The sequence below is a fragment of the Dendropsophus ebraccatus genome, chromosome 11 (assembly GCF_027789765.1).
Source record: "Dendropsophus ebraccatus isolate aDenEbr1 chromosome 11, aDenEbr1.pat, whole genome shotgun sequence".
Classification (NCBI taxonomy): domain Eukaryota; kingdom Metazoa; phylum Chordata; class Amphibia; order Anura; family Hylidae; genus Dendropsophus; species Dendropsophus ebraccatus.
Window position 1 is genome coordinate 49,522,360 of NC_091464.1, and position 19,052 is coordinate 49,541,411.

At 42.4% G+C, this 19,052-nt stretch overlaps 1 protein-coding gene across 10 annotated transcripts in view; it reads left to right on the forward strand.

The window, feature by feature from the left end:
• The window catches only part of MYO18A (myosin XVIIIA), a 258,536-nt gene extending 244,625 nt beyond the window's left edge, over positions 1–13,911 (forward strand). For 8 of the 10 annotated variants that reach the window (XM_069945228.1, XM_069945229.1, XM_069945230.1 and 5 more), the window contains 2 exons: positions 1,169–2,562; positions 13,445–13,530. In XM_069945228.1, the coding sequence (XP_069801329.1) occupies positions 1,169–2,558 (1,390 nt within the window). In that variant the 3' untranslated portion in view covers positions 2,559–2,562; positions 13,445–13,530. Of the gene's footprint in view, positions 1–1,168; positions 2,563–13,444 lie in introns of all 10 variants that reach the window. The other 2 variants (XM_069945236.1, XM_069945237.1) reach the window with 1 other exon arrangement.
• The last annotated feature ends 5,141 nt before the right edge of the window (positions 13,912–19,052 follow it).

The window sequence follows — 19,052 nt, forward strand, 5'->3', positions numbered from 1 at the left end:
GAAGACGCCACTGTGACTGCCCGATGTATTGTGGTTCAGGCAGCATGAAACTGTTAACAGTTTCACCTGTTCTTCTATTTCTAACATTGTTCATTCAGAACTAGGAAGAACTATCATAGAACTTGGAGGTGTAAAATAAAATGGTTACCGATAAGACTAGAGATACAAGTGGTTATGTTGGTTTCTATTTTCCCATCCATCTTTACCTTTGAATTTATATTTGACTGTGTAATTTTTGGGCATAAAAGTGTATTATTAAAAATGATGCATTGAACGCCCACTACTGTGCATTTTCGTGTTTGTATTCTAAGTTGCAAGTACTCAACAACCTGGTGAGATATAGAGAATATTTATTATTTCCATCTCTGCCTTGTGACATATCACTGCAGTGGTAATGGTATATTTCACTTGTGAAGCAGACAATAAACGCAGAAGTCTTCTTCAAGAAGCATGTTTATTTCAGTTTGTATCCCTCTGCTGAGGGTCATCAGCAAATAGTGTGCGTCATTAAGCACAAAACCAATCACAATTTATAACTTGGGGTACTCTCTAGCCGGCTCGAATCACTCTACACATTAGTCATTTCCAAGCAATTAGCAACGGGCCATGGCACCGAAGCTCAGACAACAATGTCCCCAAACTCATTTTTCTTGGCACAGCGCTAAAATCGGGCAGAGCTTATGATCTCTTAATTTCATTATCTAGCCAAGAAAATACTGTAATCATGAAGCCATGCTAGAGACCTGAGTGTCTTCCTTGTATTCACATCACACCTCAGCACTCATTTGCCCAGGTAAAGTATTCATTCTGTGGAACAGGTGGATGTGGTGGATTATTCCATTTAGAAGTTTTTTTTCCCCCTATAATCTTTCACTTGAGTAATGTTACACATGAATTCCGTAACTGTTACCAGATGTTGCACCAGAAAAGACTGCTCGAGCTTTGCATTTTCGTCTGTTTAAAGAATATATGGTACAGTTCTTTTATCCTATCTACTTTTATTTTCATTATTTTGTTCTTTTTCACATGCTCATGTTCTGTGCATACATTTTCTTTCTTTGCTTTTTTTATGCTGTTTCTTACTTTTTATCTGTTTCTGTCTTCTCCTTTTGCTTTTCATGCTATTTTATCATACATCAAACCTCCACACATTTCCACCCAACTAAAGAACTAGCCAGAACACAGAAATGAAGGAAGGCAAAGAACTAAAGCCTGTCAAACAAGTCAAAGAGGTGGATGAAAGGCCAGTGTCTGTAATGAGTTCTCTCAGCTATAGAAAACGAGCAAACATTAAGGACTCTATAGGTGGTAAAGGTGATGAGGATTCTTTATTTTCCACTCTTAAAGATAGATCTGAGTCCCCCGATAGGTCATTCCGAAAGGTTCAAAAAGATCCTTCCGGAAGTGCCCTTGATGAGACAATGTCTGTTACTTCCTGGAGAAAATCTCAAGGTAGTGAAGACCTGGATGATCGGTCATCATTGGTGTCTCAAGCATTTACAGAAGCTTCTAGCAGAGCAAGGAAAGGACTTGACAAGAGATGGTCCATAACAAGCCCCGAGTTTGATAAAATGTCAGTAGTATCCAGTCGCCTCTCTAGCAGGCGTGGTTTAGACGATGAAGATGAAGCAAAGTCCTCATTGAGCTTTGGAATTACCAGTCCACCTAGTTTGAGACGTAGCACTTCTAAATTAGATGAGCCACGAAATGGCTTATCAGCTGTAAGTCCTTCTCTCAGCAGACGTTCAGATTTTGGATTAGAAAGTCCAACACTAGGCAGCCGAGCTGACACTCGTTTGTCAATGGCCAGAAGTGCACTAGATGATTTTGATGACTCTGTTAGTATTGGGTTTAGTGATTCTCGATCTTTGTATAGTCAGCACTCCTCTGGACGTAGTTTTTCAGTACCTCCCCAGGCTAGAACTCCAGGAGCAGAAGACATTGAACTAGAAAGTAGAGATCTTCAGCCTGTGTCCCACCGCAACTACTTAGATCCAGACCTTGAGGCGGCAATAAATGAGGTTCTGAGTTATAAGCCTATAAAGTTTAAAAGGAAGAGTCTTGATCCTGATTCAGAGGATGATGATGACTCAAAAAGTGTTAGAAGTTTGAAGAGCTTACACATGGAAAAAGGGGAGTCCTCTTCTGGTCTCAAAAGATCAGCATCTGCTGTAGAGTTTTCCAGAGCTTCCAGCAGACGAAGTAGAGTTCGAAAGAGTAGTTCTGAGTCCAGCTCTGAAGAGGACCGAAAAAAGAAGAGTTCTAAAAAGCACTCTAAGAAGTCCAAAAAGAAATCAAAGAAGAAGCAGTCTGAATCATCCTCTTCCTCTTCATCATCATCAGAATCTGATTCCTCCTCCAGCTCTACAGTATCGTACCGTAGTGGAGGCAGTGTGAAAAAGGCTCCAAAAAGTAAAGACTTGGAAGATGAAGATGAGCCTCAAGAGGATAAGAAAGACGGAAAAGGCGGTAAACCGGGAAAAAAGGAAGATAAGAAAAGAAAGAAAAAAGTGGACAGTCTGATGATGAAATATTTATACCGACCCGAAAGTGATTAAAGCAGTAGGTGTTTACTTGTGAGTGGCCCTAAACCAGCATGACCTGCACGGAGTGAATTACTAACCGAAATATGTGGTGTTTTGAGAGTTGGCATTTGTTAACAAAGTGTGTATTGTCACCTTATACTTGCATAGTATTGAAAATTCATTAGACTATGCAATGTGATAAACTGCTCGTAGGTTGTGAGAATAACATTTTGTATATTTTTGCTTTCAGAGAAGTATTAGTCCAATCAGTCCTTACTCCAGCTTTTGTTACATTTATACTTACAAGGCACTAGTATCCTTAAAAGATTTTAAGCGTAGATCTGGATAATTTTACATGCTGTGCCAACCCTAGAAATCCATGCACATAAATTATAAGCACCATTATGTCTTAAAGGCTGTTCTGTTAATCTGTGCAGCTACTACACCCCCCATGAGTGACCTTAATCCTTCCAGTGCTGAAATAAGAGACATTGGCGATCCACAGATATGCAAATAACCCTCTATACATATTTGTTGAAAATGCCACTTTTGCTAAGCATTGTGTAGCTCTTTCTGTCAAGGAAGCCAGTGAGTGAACAGACTGAAAATTAATCGGCACAGCAGGAACAGTTTGCAGTTCTTGTCGTCTGTTTTATTATCCATGGTCTCAATGCGGCAATCTAGCACTTCACTGAGTAACCCTTTCCATTCGGAAAGTGAGGCTACTGCCGGCTCTGCATATAAAACATGTTTATTCCCTTTCTCCGTTTCTTTGATACCAGTGCTCCTTCATCACAAGGAGGGGGTGGTTGGCCTTGATAAGTGAGATGATGAGATGAGAGTCAGGAAAATAGTTATTTATCAGGTTAATAATGAAGGCTTTGAATGTGTTTTGTGCATAACCAATACCAGGCTGTGACCCACTGTGTACTTGTTGGTTGTACCTGCACATTGCTTACCCTGTAAAACGGTTCTAGAGAGAATAAGCTATAAGGTTTCCTGGAGGAAACCCACACAAAAGCAGGGAAAACATACAAACTCCTTGCAGATGGTGTCCCGTTTACTAGTGTAAATTGCAGTTCATCTGCCCCCTTTATTTACATGTAGGGGAGGGCTTGGCAAACCAATGAAAATGTTGCAAAAAATGTGACACTTTATGCCAAACGCAGATGTGAAATAGAATAAGAATATAATGGATGTGAAGGGGAATAAACCAGATTCCCTTATATCCCTGGTAAAATGCTTAAAAAAAGTTGCCCAAGCAAAACAACAAAGCCTGTACTTACCTCCCTCACATCCTCCATTATCCCAGGGGCTGGAGTGTGCTGTGATTAACTTTCTTGTGTCTGCACAAGACACTCTTGCTCAGCTAGTCACATGCCACAACAGTGTCTCTCCTCAGCCAGGCACTAGAAAGTGGTGTACACTGGAGACCAGGTGCCACAATAACAGGCTGCAGGGGAAGGAAGGAGGTAAGTACAGGCTCTTCTGTTTTGATTATTTTGATCCACTTAAAATAGCAGTATACACAGCTACATACATACATATATATATATATATTTCATACACACACACACACACACACACACACACACACACACACTGGAAAGCATCAGGGGCCAGTACGGCTTGTTGTGGTCTTCCTTTTTTAAAAACTATTAGAACCCCATTGTATGTATTCCTGTATATTTCTTTCCATGACTGATCGAATGCTGTCTTCGTCCATATGATTACATGGGGTGATGCTAGATCGCTGCAATCTTCAATTCTTCCCCTTTCTTTAGCTGAAAAATGACAGTATTCTCTATAAATGCTGTTTTGAGTCACCATCCAACTATGTTTTCCAACTCATCGATTTTGAGAAGAGATGGTAGAATATGATTTTTACGGCAGTATAGTCTAGGAATATCCATCATAATGCCATTCATGTAAACTTTCATCCAGTATCACAAATAACCTCCCCACTTCTTTTCAGATTTGTTCAAGTGGATAAAGTGTCTGATTCCAAAATATGCACTTTGGTTTACAATACTCAGTTTCAGAAAGTCACACACACAACCTTCTAACAGAGCTGTAATATAGGGTAAGAAGTAGTGTATGGGGCTTTTCCCACTCTGATATGAGACAAAATTGAGTTTTTGTAGTTAGCTCACCCTACAGCACTAGTATGATAACATAGCCACTACCTCTGTGCCCAAACTGTCACTGGCAGGTGAGTCGCTGTGATACACATCCACACTCCCACTGCAATGCTAGTTATAGCCTAACATACAGTAACCCCTATACTTCTGGTATCCCCGTCACAAAATATACTATAAAAAAATGAACGATTTTGTAGGTGACCAGTACAAGGCAGCCCCTCCGAGAGTCACTGTAAAGTAACCCCAAAGCTATTGGCCTTAGCCAAGCATCTTTCTCTGGAAGGAGTGCTGGATTTTGTATGCACTGCCACGAGCAGGTAGACATAATTTGGCTCCTTTCACTTGTAATTAAGATATATAATTAAGCCATGTTAAGTATACTAATGAAATGTCGACCTTTATAATATATAAATTGATATTTCTTGCTTATAAATTAGCCGCTCTCGAGCAGTTTGGCAAATATTTGGATTGGCTATAAATAGTTGTACTGCTAGAATTTATCAAGCGTAGAGATATTTTCACTCGCTCAAGGGCAAAGGCTTTACGGGACTGTTCACATCAACCCTTCCTATGTCTCCATTGAGACTCTGACATGTGGAACACTTTAACTCCTTCATATGACTATTGCCAATGCAGGAACTTGCTTGTGTCCTTGCACAACCCCATATAGGCTAATGTAAAAGGACCCTTAGTTTCACTTTTAAAATTGTAAAATGTAGAAGAGAAATAAGGTGATGACCTTTTTTTTTTTAATATATGGGAGCATAAGCAGTAGGATGCATGTGCTCAGGGGCGTAACTAGAAATGGCTGGGCCCCATAGCGAACTTTTGAATGGGGCCCCCCTGGAGTCACGGCAATAATATTAATAGTACTACTTATATACTTACATCCAGCCAGGATAACAGTGTGTGCGTTATATACAGCCAGAACAGCAGTGTGTGTGTTATATACAGCCAGAACAGCAGTGTGTGTGTGTTATATACAGCCAGAACAGCAGTGTGTGTGTTATATACAGCCATGACAGGGAGAGAGGGTGGGGGGGTGTTATATACAGCCAGGACAGGGAGAGAGGGGGTGTTATATACAGCCAGAACAGGGGGGTGGAGGGTGGGTGTTATATACAGCCAGGACAGGGAGAGGGGGGGTGTTATATACAGCCAGGACGGGGGGGGGGGGAGATATATAAACAGCCAGAACAGGGAGTGAGGGGGGTGCTGTATACAGCCAGGACAGGGAGAGAGGGGGTGTTATATACAGCCAGGACAGGGAGAGGGGGGGTGCTGTATACAGCCAGGACAGGGAGAGAGGGGATGTTATATACAGCCAGGACAGGGGATGGGGGGGGAGTTTGATATATACAGTCAGGACAGGGAGAGGGGGGTGTTATATACAGCCAGGACAGGGAGAGAGGGGGTGTTTGACATATACAGTCAGGACAGGGAGAGAGGGGGTGTTATATACAGCCAGGACAGGGAGAGAGGGGGTGTTTGACATATACAGTCAGGACAGGGAGAGAGGGGGTGTTATATACAGCCAGGGCAGGGAGAGAGGAGGTGTTATATACAGCCAGGGCAGGGAGAGAGGGGGGTGCTATATACAGCCAGGACAGGGAGAGAGGGGGGGTGCTATACACAGCCAGGACAGGGGGGGTGCTATATACAGCCAGGACAGGGAGAGAGGGGGGGTGCTATACACAGCCAGGACAGGGAGAGAGGGGGTGCTGTATACAGCCAGGATGGGGGGGGGGGTGATATATACAGCCAGGACAGGAGAGGGGGTATATACAGCCAGGACAGGAGAGGGGGTATATACAGCCAGGACAGGAGAGGAGGTATATACAGCCAGGACAGGAGAGGGGGTATATACAGCCAGGACAGGAGAGGGAGTATATACAGCCAGGACAGGATAGGAGGTATATACAGCCAGGACAGGAGAGGGGGTATACACAGCCAGGACAGGGGGGTATATACAGCCAGGACCTGTGTGTGTTTCCTTACCCTCCTGTCTGTCCCGACACAACACTGCAGCGCTAGTCACAGATCACAGGAAGGAGATAATGCTGATCAGGCTGTACAGAGCTCCATGATACTCACATTCCTGCAGGTCTTCTCCCATCCCCCGAGCTGTCTGATCCCTGTGAGGAGGGAGGGTCCTGAGAGGAAGGAGACTGCCTCACTGCTGCCCGGCTACTGACACACAGTAAGTAGGGATCACTGTGTGTCAGCTATTACCTGCAAATGGTAGCAGCAGAGATCCAGAGCAGGGGCAGGGGGGAAACAGGAAGTTGGGAAGAGGGGGGTGGGGGGCCCGGCCGGCTTCACTACACACTATTCTCCCGGTTAGCAGATGTCAGGACAAAGTCCCTGAACAGCTAACCGGGGACATGACAGCCTGCCCGGGCCCCCTGATGTGCCGGGCCCCGTAGCAGCGGCTATGGCTGCTACTGCGGTAGTTCCGCCCCTGCATGTGCTTTATAACAGCTCAGATAAATAGGAGTATGTGGACAGAAATTGTGACCTGAACAGCCGCATTATGTAAAGCACTGTAAGGCTTATATCACTAGAAAAATGAAATGGTGGACACATGCTGTAGAGCCAGAAACCCAACTGACAGCATGTAGACATATAAGAGAATAGAAGTCCAACAGCATTCAAAGATTTTTGCTAAGACTTGCATATCGAAGTGAAAAAATTTGTTTTTTTATCAAGCATACTTGATATGCTCGAAAAATACTTAATATAGATTAACTCTGGTAAAAACTTTGCTTTTTGTACTTAGATATGCAATAAAACTTTTAGATTTTTGCTAAGATTGAATTGCTTTTGGACGAGCTTAGGGCCCTATTCCATGGGACGATGATCGTTCGCATAATCGTTAACGATAAACGACCGCTATTGCGAAAGACCTGAAATCGTTTATCCATTTACATGGAACAATAATCGTTACTAATGATCGTTCTTGCGGTCGTCTTGTTGTCGCTATTGCATTCGTCACTACTGCGAATGACCGAAAGACGCCTTATTCAATGCAAACGATAGGTCCAGGTCTTATTAAACGATCAACGATTTCTTGTTCGGTCGTTAATCGTTAACTGCTATTCAACCGATTATCGTTTAGATTCGAACGACTTAAAGATAATCTGAACGATAATCGTCCTGTGGAGTAGGGCCCTTACTCTTATATGTCTCCATGACTTGTAAAAGATATGATATCACAGGCATGTTTACATTCATAGAAACAGAGAAGATTGTCAGCAAAAAAAGACTGGGTCAATCTAGTCTGCCCTTTTAGTATTTCCCTTATTATCTTAGGATAGATGTATGTTTATCCCAAGCATGTTTAAATTCTGTTATTGTAAACCAAATCTGCTGCAAGTTTGTTCCAAGTATCTACTAACCTCTCACTGTGTCCTCTTGTTCTTGAGCTCAGTTTTTTACTAAAAACACTCCCCTCCTGAAACGTATTTAGTACTTTAACATACTTAAAGGTTTTAATAATGTCCCCGTTTCCCTTCTTTCCTCGAGACTATACAGATTCAAATCTTTTTGATATGTTTATACCTCACACCCTCCACCATTTTTGTAGCCTGTCTTTGGACCCGTTCTATTTTATCAGTATCCTTTTTTAGGTGAGGTCTCCAGAACTAGACACAGTATTCCAGATGTGGCCTCACCAGAGCTCTATACAGTGTGATCACAATCTCCCTATTCCTACTGGTTATACCTCTAACTATACCTCCCAGCATGCGATTTGCTTTCCCCACCGCCTGGTTGCACTACATTCAGTAAGGCCTCATCCAAACATCAGGTTTTTTTTTGTCTGTGATCCTGATTTAGAGACAGAAAAAAGTTGATTTCAATGTGGTCCTCCACAGATCCTTTTTGACCACTAATCAGTTCTGCAAAAAACTAGGATGTGCACTTATATGGTCTGTTTTTGTGGAAAGGAGGTCAAGCTCCAGTAGAAGTCAACAGGTCTGTTTTTAACAGATGCACCACCCATCACTGATCCTGGAGAAAAACTAATGTGTGGATGAGGCCTTACTGTAGATTGACCAACAACATCTGCTGGAAGTTAGTTCCAGGTAGGGCTGGGCGATAAAATCTCGATTAAAAAAAAAAAAATTGGATGATTTTCGATTTAAATCTCGATTTTTTTTTTTCTTTCTTTTTTGCTAAACAGAACATTTCTCCCTGCAGCGTCAGATACTATTTTAATGACGTTTAAGACATCTGTATTGCTTCCCCCTGTTCCCCCATGTAGTAGACAAGCCCACTCTGTGCCCTGTATAAGTAGTTTTCCCAAATATGTGTCACTCTGTGCCTGCATATAGTATAGGAGATCTTCTTGTGCCTCCATCTTGGTAGGCTTAAATAGGGGAGTGGATAAGGGGTGTAGTAGTATAGGTATATATGAGGGGTGTAGTAGTACCGGTATAGATGAGGGGTGTAGTAGTACAGGTATAGAGGAGGGGGGACTGGGGCAGCTGGACACACAATTCTCCCCCTCTCATCCCTGGCACAGGCACTCACCTCCCGGCCACACATGGAGCTCTCCGGTCTCTGGAGGAGGCCACAGGGACTGCAGGGTAAGGTGATCACATTGCTGCAGGTCCTGGGGCTGTACAGCAGGATCGGGGGTCTGCACTGCACCCCCCAATCCTGCTGAACAGCTCTAGCACTTGCAGTGATACGATCACCTTACCCTGCAGGGGAGCTCCATGTGCGGCAGGGACTCTAGGGGAACGGCGGCTCTGAAGCAGCTGGAAGCCACCCGCACACCACACCTCACCGCCCCTCTCCAGACCGCCCGCCGCCACACACCTCACCTCACTGCCCCTCTACGGACCACCTGCAGCCGCCAAACACCTCACTGCCCGCAATTTTTGTAAAAATCAAATTTACGATTTTAACAAAAAATCTAATCGATTCTAAAATTCTGGCTAATTAATCGAATTAATTTGATTAATCGTCCAGCACTAGTTCCAGGTATCTACTACTCTTTTAGAAAAATAATATTTTCTCAGGTTACTTATGATCTTTCCCCCCAACTAACTTCAGATTGTTTCCCCTTGTGTTCAGTTTAATTATAAACAAGCCCCTCTTTCCCCTTCAGTCCAGTCATTGAGCGTTTAAACATTGGTGTTTTACATTCATCTTAAGGGGACAGAGTCTGTCTACTGCAGTCCATGTCCATGAGGCTTTCTGTAAAGCATGTCATTAAATGCTCAGGCAAAATTGCAGCCCCCATAACAATGTACAAAAAGTGAAATAAAAAATTTGTTAGATACAAAAAAAATGTTTTTATTCTAATCGAATTAGTAAAAGAAAAGTTAGATGACACATTGCCGTTAAAGGAGAAGTCCGGCCAAAATTATTTTTTATATGTTATTACTTATGGAAAGTTATACAATTTTCTAATGTTCATTAATTATGAGAAATGCTCATATACTGCTATTTCCCTTAATTTAGTGTATCAGGAAGTGTTAGAGTTCTCTCAGGTCCAGTGACGTCACGACTAATGGTGTAATTCCTATGGAGTGTCCAGCAGGGGGCGCTCTATATATAGAAGTCAATGAGTACCATTGACTTCTATATATAGTGCGCCCCTGCTGGACACTCCATAGGAATTACAGTGTATGTAATGTAATGTTATGCACTGTACTTTTGTGACTTCATGAATACATTTATGCAATACTTCGGGGAGCAAGTGTCCGCCCCGTTCCTCACACTATCTGGCCGCCGCTCTCTGCTCTTGCATGCCCGCCCCCACCCCGGCCGGGAGCACGCCGCTTCCAGGTGTCCCCGGCCGGGGTGGAGGCGGGCTGTAATTCCAACGGAGTGTCGAGCAGGGGCGCACTAATATATAGAAGTCAATGGTACTCATTGACTTCTATATAGAGAGCTCCCCCTGCTGGACACTCCATAGGAATTACACCATTCGTCGTGACGTCACTGGACCTGAGAGAATTCTAACACTTCCTGATACACTAAATTAAGGGAAATAGCAGTATATGAGCATTTCCCATAATTAATGTACATTAGAAAATTGTATAACTTTCCATAAGTAATAACATATAAAAAAAAAATTTTGGCCGGACTTCTCCTTTAATGCTTGAGACTGTCCTCCATTTTTGTACAGTTTTAAAGAAGTGGTCTGTATAGACCTTTATACAGCGGGATCACAATCTCCTTCTTCCTACTGGTTATACCTCTAGCTATACAGCCCAGCATACAATTTGCTTTCCCGCCTGGTTGCACTGGTGACTTATTTTAAGGCTGTCAGAAATCACTACCCCTAAATCCTTCTCTTCTAAAGTCTTTGCTAACACAGAAATACCTATACAGTAAAGCTACACCATTTCCATATAAGGGTATGTGCACACTGAGCAATTCTCAAGGAATTGAAGCAGAAAGTTTTCAGGCAGAATTCAAGCCCCCCATTGACTTCTATAGGATTCCTCTAGCAGATCTACAGCAGAAAATTCTGCTCGGAAATTCTGCAGCGTGAATAACAGAGCAAAAAACCCATTGAACACAATGGGACTTTGCTCTGTACATATTTTACAGGAGGAATTTCAAGCTGAATTTCAAGCTGAATTCCTCGCCTTTTCCTCAGTGTGCATGAGCCCTAACTGACAACTCCAGAAATATCAATCCTATTGCACTCTTTGTGTCATCAGAAAACAGACTACCCTTACCTACCAAACCTTCTCCTATGTCACTTACACACATATTAAAAAGAATAGCATCCAAAACAGACCTTTGTGGCACACCACTTGTATCCATTCTCTGCTTGAAATACACTCAATTAACAATGGCTTATATCTATCCTTCACCAACCGCAAATCCACAGAACTGTCCAGGGATTAAGTCCAATTCCCACTAACTTCCCTATGAGCTTTTTATGGGGAACTTTGTGAAAGACTTTGCTGAAGTCCAGATAGGCGATATCCACGGCACCACCTTCATTCAGCACTTTTGTGACCTGCCCACAGTAAAGCCATGCTGGTTTGGAGCCATGACGTTGTTGGTTTTTAGGTTGTCAAATATCTTTTATTTTATTTTTAACATTTTCAATTATTTTTACTACCATATAATATAGTGGTATTTTTTTTTCTACATTTTGTAGGTGGGTATACCAATGGTAATTCTCCTTTCATCAGGAACATCACATTTTAGAAGGGATTGGTTACATACAGTATCTCAATGAAACCATGAAGTGTAGACCGCATAGAACTTCATACAACAAATTGATATGATACATTTTTTTAGCCTGTGGAAATTACTTGTGAGACAGGTAATATGTAGTTTGTTGCCCCCCCCCCCCACCTGAGCGACATGGCTGCCAGGCTTTGCCTTGCTCATTTATTTGTTTAGTTAGGAGAATCCTCGCAGGGCAGGCAGCAAATTCCCTGACAGATCCTTTGTTTTTCAATCTCCCTCCGCTCATTGATCTGGATTAATACTCTGGCGTGCCTGCAATTTGCACAACTTCAACACAATTTGTTTCTGCCTGGAAGGCACATTTTGGAGCCGAATAAAGATTCATAGGGGTAGAAAATCAGGAATACAAGGAGGGAGGAGACGTGGGTGCAGATGTAAGCAATTACTAAATGTAGCTTCCAGCTTTCTGATTGGAACCTCTCCCACTTCCATCAGCATTTACATTGCAATTGTACATAAAGTGTTATTGTATGTATATGATATGTGGCGTGTATGTTAGCAGGAGCTAAAACCCAGTGAAAGGAAATAAGACTTCCTCGCGCATCGGCATGGTTAATGTATTAATTAGAGGAAGGAGGTAGTTTGCATCTATTAAATGGATTAATGTCCACAGCCGCATGATGATTGAATGGCCGCTATCAGTACTTAATGATGCTGTTTCTCCTTCCGCATTGTGCAGTTCCCAGGATCTGCAGACCTCTTTAATAAATGGTGATGGTGGCATTCATTAGAATTAATGTGTCACATTGGCGCTGTAACTGTTTGCATGCCAGAGCTCTGGAAACCTTGGAGATTATGACTATTAGCCATGCTTCATTCGATAGATGGATACGTCTACACCCTTCACCCCACACATGATTAGAAGGAAGAAGAAAAAAATCCATATAGTAGCACTATACAATCAGCAGTCCAAAAACCAAGTGCTTTAAGGGTGCATTCAGTGTTTCTTGTAGTCACATCTCCCTCCATGAGCTTGTCTGGCGGGAAAAGAAATGCAAACAACATATGGCCGCATCATTAGAAGTGCCATTTAATACTTTAGGAAGTACTCCACTGGGTCATAGGCAATTAAAGGATATGTTGTTGCAGTCTTATAACGCATGATATTTGGGTCTCTCTGGACCTCTGTCTGATGATGGAAAAGATAGAAAACATGGGAGCAAGTATGTATAGAGGCTGAAATGTCATCCATATGAGTGTGTAGACAATGAATTTCTTGTAATTGTATTTGGCTCATTGGAGTACACAACTTCCCCGTGTTCATTTTTTTATTCTTGTTACAAAGTGGCACTTAAAGGTGTTAAAGGCTATTGCTTTCTTCAATGTGAAATAGTTAATAGCTTGTAGCACGGCATGTAGGTATGTGTGCATTCATCCTTACTATGTGTGACTGTACTTCCACACATGGGAAGTGTCAGACGCAAGGTGTGAAATATTTTGTGTGTGAAAAGTAAACGACGTCTTCCAGATTTTCATGTACTGTACATCTAACTTAAAGGAAACCTTGTCATTATAGACTATTGACAACTCCATTTGATTTTTTTCTTCCAGCCCCCCAACCTATAGGAAACCGCTAAGCTATGACAAAGGAGATGATGAGCAGGACAACTTTGAAAGCACATACCGATCGAAATATTCCTCCCGGAGCTACCTGAGCGACAGTGACACAGAAACCAAATCCTCTGAACCCTTGTCCTAATCTTGGTGAGGATGTGAACAGTGCCACCCATAGGAATGGGAGAATATTGCCATTTCCATGGACTGAGAAATGCGGTTTCTAGACATGTCATTAGAACAGTGTTCTAACTCTATGGGCTTTCAGCCTGAGAAGAGTGACGTGCACCTCAGTACATCTCAATACAAACTTAAGGAGACACCCCATTCCTATCCACCACCTGGCAACCTTGCTGCATGGGCTAATTTCTGCGTATAAAGTTGCAGGGTGCTTTCATTGGATTGTCTTTTACTTTACTTGTTGGTGGAAATGGAGAAGAGAATCAGATAAATTATTATTTTCATGTACTGTTTTCTGCATCTTTTTTTCACCCTTTGGTGGAACAGTGAATTTTCAATAGCTGGGATTTCTCATTGTCCGGGGGTCTGTACTCTCTCTATGTATATGTAAATATTAGGAGAGTATGCAGTCCTGAATGCCCACGATGGGGGCTCCCAGGTGATTGGTGCCTTTTTCTACCCTCCTGGTTTAACCCTTTAGTATGGGAGACCACATTGCAATGCTTCCTAGACCCCTCTAAGTGATCACCCTATATCTTTTAATTTACATATGTTTATTATGTATATACCGTTGCTATCCTGGTTGAATGACAATAGACAGCAGATATAATGTAACTGATCACTCGGGCTGGCTCTGCTAGGGGTCATAGTTCAAAATGTGGACAGTGAACAGAGGCATGTTGCAATATGTAGGTATCTATCCGTGGCTGACATCTTCTAAGCCAAGGCTTAATATGTTATGTACTACACAGTATTTCTTAAGCTCCTAGTTTGCCAAGGGGACAACTCAAAGATTACGTTGGTATCTCCAGTCTTAATACCAACAAATTTACAACCATTCTGGACGAAAGAATTGTATGCAAATTTATTGATGATCTCCTAATGATGAAGAGTCTCTACATGCGAGTCTTGTAGCATGAACGGTTATCATTGGCTGAACTTTGCTTATCACTTGCTACAGTGTAACAGTGAAAGTGTCATTTCTAGTGCTGAAGTTGCCTCCTAAGACACAGGGTACAGGTCGCTACTATCCCGTATCCAGAATGACATCTTGCAGTTACAGTTTAGTCTCCTGCATGTGCCGGAGCTTTAGATTTTTTGCCAAAAACCTGAAAATTCAGATACAGTTAAGAACAGTCTCCCGTTCCTTGATGTCACTTGTTTAGAAAGCCAAGATTGCTGAGTGCTGTTTGTAGGACACTTGCACTTAAAGTGTACCTCCAGTAATGCACGGGCCCTAGGATCTTGCTGGGTGTCATATGGTTGGTTCTGCAACCTGACTACCTGGTGTGAGCCAAACTGTGCAAAGTGTCTGCATAACTAGAAGGCCTGGTGCCATGTGCTGATATTATGGGAACACTGTGGTTACCCTTTTCCATTCCCTAGATCTAGATAAATGAATATTCTCCTTAAAAGAAATTTTATATATAAATTCTTAGTAAAATTTTAATTTGATAATTTCTTAGTATATTTTTATAACAGTTTCTGCCTGCAGTCTCATAACAGAACTTGTCAAGTTTTTTTGCTTAAGCCTCACCAATCAGACCATAGTAACACCAGGGCCTCACTAACTGTCTAAGGCAAAGCAGAAATTACAATTAAATTTTTCATTTGTGTCTCCAACTACTCCATCTCTTGCAATATACCAAAAAACTATGCACAAGTGAAGAACTTAGCCTTTTTCTTCGCAGATCATCATATATAATAGTTAGAGTTGCCCACAGCAGGTTAGGGCATATAATTTAGTCTAGAGTCTCCCAGAGTGCTCACAGCTTTAAGATAGAGTCCACCACTCTAAACTTCACACCATTTTCTGCAGGATGTTTGTGGACATACAAGGAAGGAATTAGCGTCCTTGTTTTAAGGGACACACCCTCTTCTGCCAACATCTGCCACTAGGTGGAGTTTAGCGTTTTACTGAATATTGTTACATATTGAACTCGCTAATAAGACAGTATGTAGTAATCTCCCTTTAGTGGTGGGGGGAGTGCAGAAAGCCAAAATGCTATGTTTTAAATCTATGGCAGGAAATTAGCATCTTTGTAAAACAAAGTAATTACTATTAAGCCAGTAAATAATCTGCACAGGATCTTAGACCCTAAATGAACATGGTATTGGGGGTTGTTAAAACAAGTTAGTTTAGCGTCTCCAAGTTGCTTATCCAAGGTATTAGATGGTAAGGAAAGTGTAAAGTCCAGTAGTCAAAAAATGTAAAAGTTAACAACTCTATGCAAACAGCAGCATAGATCTCAGCTTCCTGGATACCTGTATGACCTATGGGATTAGTGGGTTGTTCTTTACTGTACTCTACTTTTATTTCCAAGTTATGGGTGGAGTTGCTTTTTAACAACATTAATGAGAATGCCGCCTGTCAATAAGTAGCGACTATGACATCAATGAGGCACATTGTGTTTGGGCGGCATGAGGCATGATGGGGCATTTATATGATAAAATAACCCTTTGTGGTCTGGCATACATTATACAGTTCTGTATTTTATTTTTTTAATTGCCACGTCATTCTATTTTAGTAAAGAGTGCAATAAAAATACAATTTTGCTTGAAGAAAAAAATAAATTCAATGTTCATTTCCATATGTGATTCTTCCTCTAATATTAAACATGAAGGGCCTCTATATCTTTATTTCTGGTATGTATTATTTTCTAGATCCTAACTGTTAAATCCAGATTTTGGTGGGAATTTTTTAAATGTATTTTTTTGTCTTCAGAGTTTTATATATTTGATTGTTCTTTTGCATCCTCAGCAGTCGGTAGGTAGTGTAAAAACACTGCAGATTTAGCAGAAATGGCCCAGTCCTTAGAATACCACAAGCTGTGTGTGTCCCTGGTGGATGGTCTATCCCACATGAGGTTGGGGTAGGAAAGGGGTTATATATATCCATACTATGGATGTGCTTGAGCTGTAGCTTTTTTTTATCAGTTGTGTGGCGTTAAATAAAAAAAAAAAAAAAAGTCTGGGTGTGTAGAGTTTAATTTTACATGAAGTGGTGAATACATGTAGAATAACATCACCATCACTATAGTCGGGGTTATCCATTGATATACATAGCTCCCAACACTTCAATCTCTATGCAGGAGACATTTTAAGATTTCCCCAGAAACATTCAATAAGACCCTTAAAATGCATAGTTTCAGATAAAGGAGTATTCTGCTCAAACATAACTTTTCAAATATAGATGCCCATGGAGAAAAAAATAATCTATTCTTACCTTTCCGCGCTCCCCCAGTGTCCTAGTATTGCATGTTTGGGTCCCAGCCGAGCCAATCTCGCCTCCTCCTCTGAGACAGACTCATCTAAGGATGACAGCCCACTCAGCCAATCACTGGCTGTGATGCTGCCCCGTCTCGGTCAGCTATTTTCTTAAAAAACAGCACCACCCATGGTTAAGTGTGGTATTACAATTTAACTTAATTTACATAAGTAAAAATGAGCTGCAAAGCCCACGCCCAAGAGTGGCCCTGTTTCAGGAAGAAACAAACTGTTTTTCTATGCCTGGATAACTGTTTTTTGCAAGAAAGTAGTTGTTTTTTTCTATTCCTGGATAACAACTTTAAGCTAGAATGAGCCTTTCCTTTTTTAGATTCACTAGTTAAACTGTAATTTAGGCTTTGTAATTTAGGCTTTGGTTAAATGGGTTATCCAGCGCTAAAAAACATGGCCACTTTCCCCCTCTCTTGTCTCCAGATTGGGTGGGGTTTCAACTCAGTTCCATTGGAGTAAATGGAGCTTAATTGCAAACCGCACCTGAACTGGAGACAAGAGAGGGGGAAAGTGGCCATGTTTTTGTAACCCCTTTTAATGTGGTGTCACAGGTCTGTAAGTCATTTGTCAACACTGAAATATTTATGTAGCACCGACATATTCCACAGTGCCGTACAGAGACTGCCACCACTCACACAGGGCTATTGATCCACATTTTAGATTAAAGGGGTAGTGCGGCGGTAAAAAATTATTCACAGAATAACACACATTACAAAGTTATACAACTTTGTAATGTATGTTATGTCTGTGAATGGCCCCCTTCCCAGTGTCCCACCACCCCCACCCGTGTACCCGGAAGTGTAGTGCATTATACATACCTGATCCGTGCCGACACGCATCCACCATCTTGTGCCAAATGTCATCTTCGGCGGGCCGGCCCGACCACCTCCGATCATCCCGAGTGCCGGGCGCGTCATCAGCTGCTCAGCCGCGATTGGCTGAGCATAACTGTGCTCGGCCAATCGCGGCTCAGCGGCTGATGACGCGGCCGAAGATGACGTTTGGCACAAGATGGCGGACGCGTGTCGGCACGGATCAGGTATGTATAATGCACTGCACTTCCGGGTACACGGGTGGGGGGTGGTGGGACATGGGGAAGGGGGCCATTCACAGACATAACATACATTACAAAGTTGTATAACTTTGTAATGTGTGTTATTCTGTGAATAATCTTTTACTGCCGCACTACCCCTTTAACTTATTAGTATTTGTTTAGGAGGAAACCCACAAAAACAGGGAGAATATACAAACTGCCAGCATAAGCTGACAGCCTAACTAAAGATTCACTTGTGATGTCATAATAGCTGGCACCATTAAAACATGTGCAACCCACCTGATGCCATTGCAGCTAACCTTGCTGAAGTTTTCTTGTCATGTCCAAGCAACATGTCTGGCATAAACAGCGTTGATTTCATATTGGCTGATGTCGCAGCAATTCACCTCTTGTGAAAACTCCTATCAATGTCACAGCAGCTTACCTGACTAAAAAATAATGGTGATGTTACTGCAGTATACCTAAAGGGGTTATCCAGTCAGGTATGTTAAATCATCCCCCCTCCTGGAGACTAAGAATTAACTCCACACAGCAAACACATGCTCCACCTCTGCTGAGACCCCCTAAAGGTGACACAGACTAAATCCCACAGCCTCCCAAGCCTCCAGATGTCTTCCACCACCTGACCCCCCAGCCCCCCAAACAACTACCTGAGCCCCCAGCTATACAGACAGCTACCCAACCCCTCCAGCCATACAGACAGCTACCCAACTCCCTCCAGGACAGGGACCTGACCCCTAGCTATACAGATGGCTACCTGTTACCACCACCACCCCACCACCCCACGCACACACACAGACAGCTACTTTACTGCGGTGCAGCATGGGTACCATCATGCCGCAGGAGAGGCTAAGGAAACACACCACTGCTGGTGGCCATGGGTGCTCCGGCAGACAGACCGCACACAGAAATTTCTACGTTGGATGTGCTGTCTGTCTGCTGGTTGCACACCTCAAAGGCCGGCCCTGTGTTTGAGCTGTTGTCTCAGTCTCCCCCTCCTCTCCCCTCTCTTCTGAGAAGGCTGATGTAAACAAGTCCCTATCTGCAACATTGTAGCTTCTTTGTAATGCTGGGAGGGTTAATCTGAGGTAA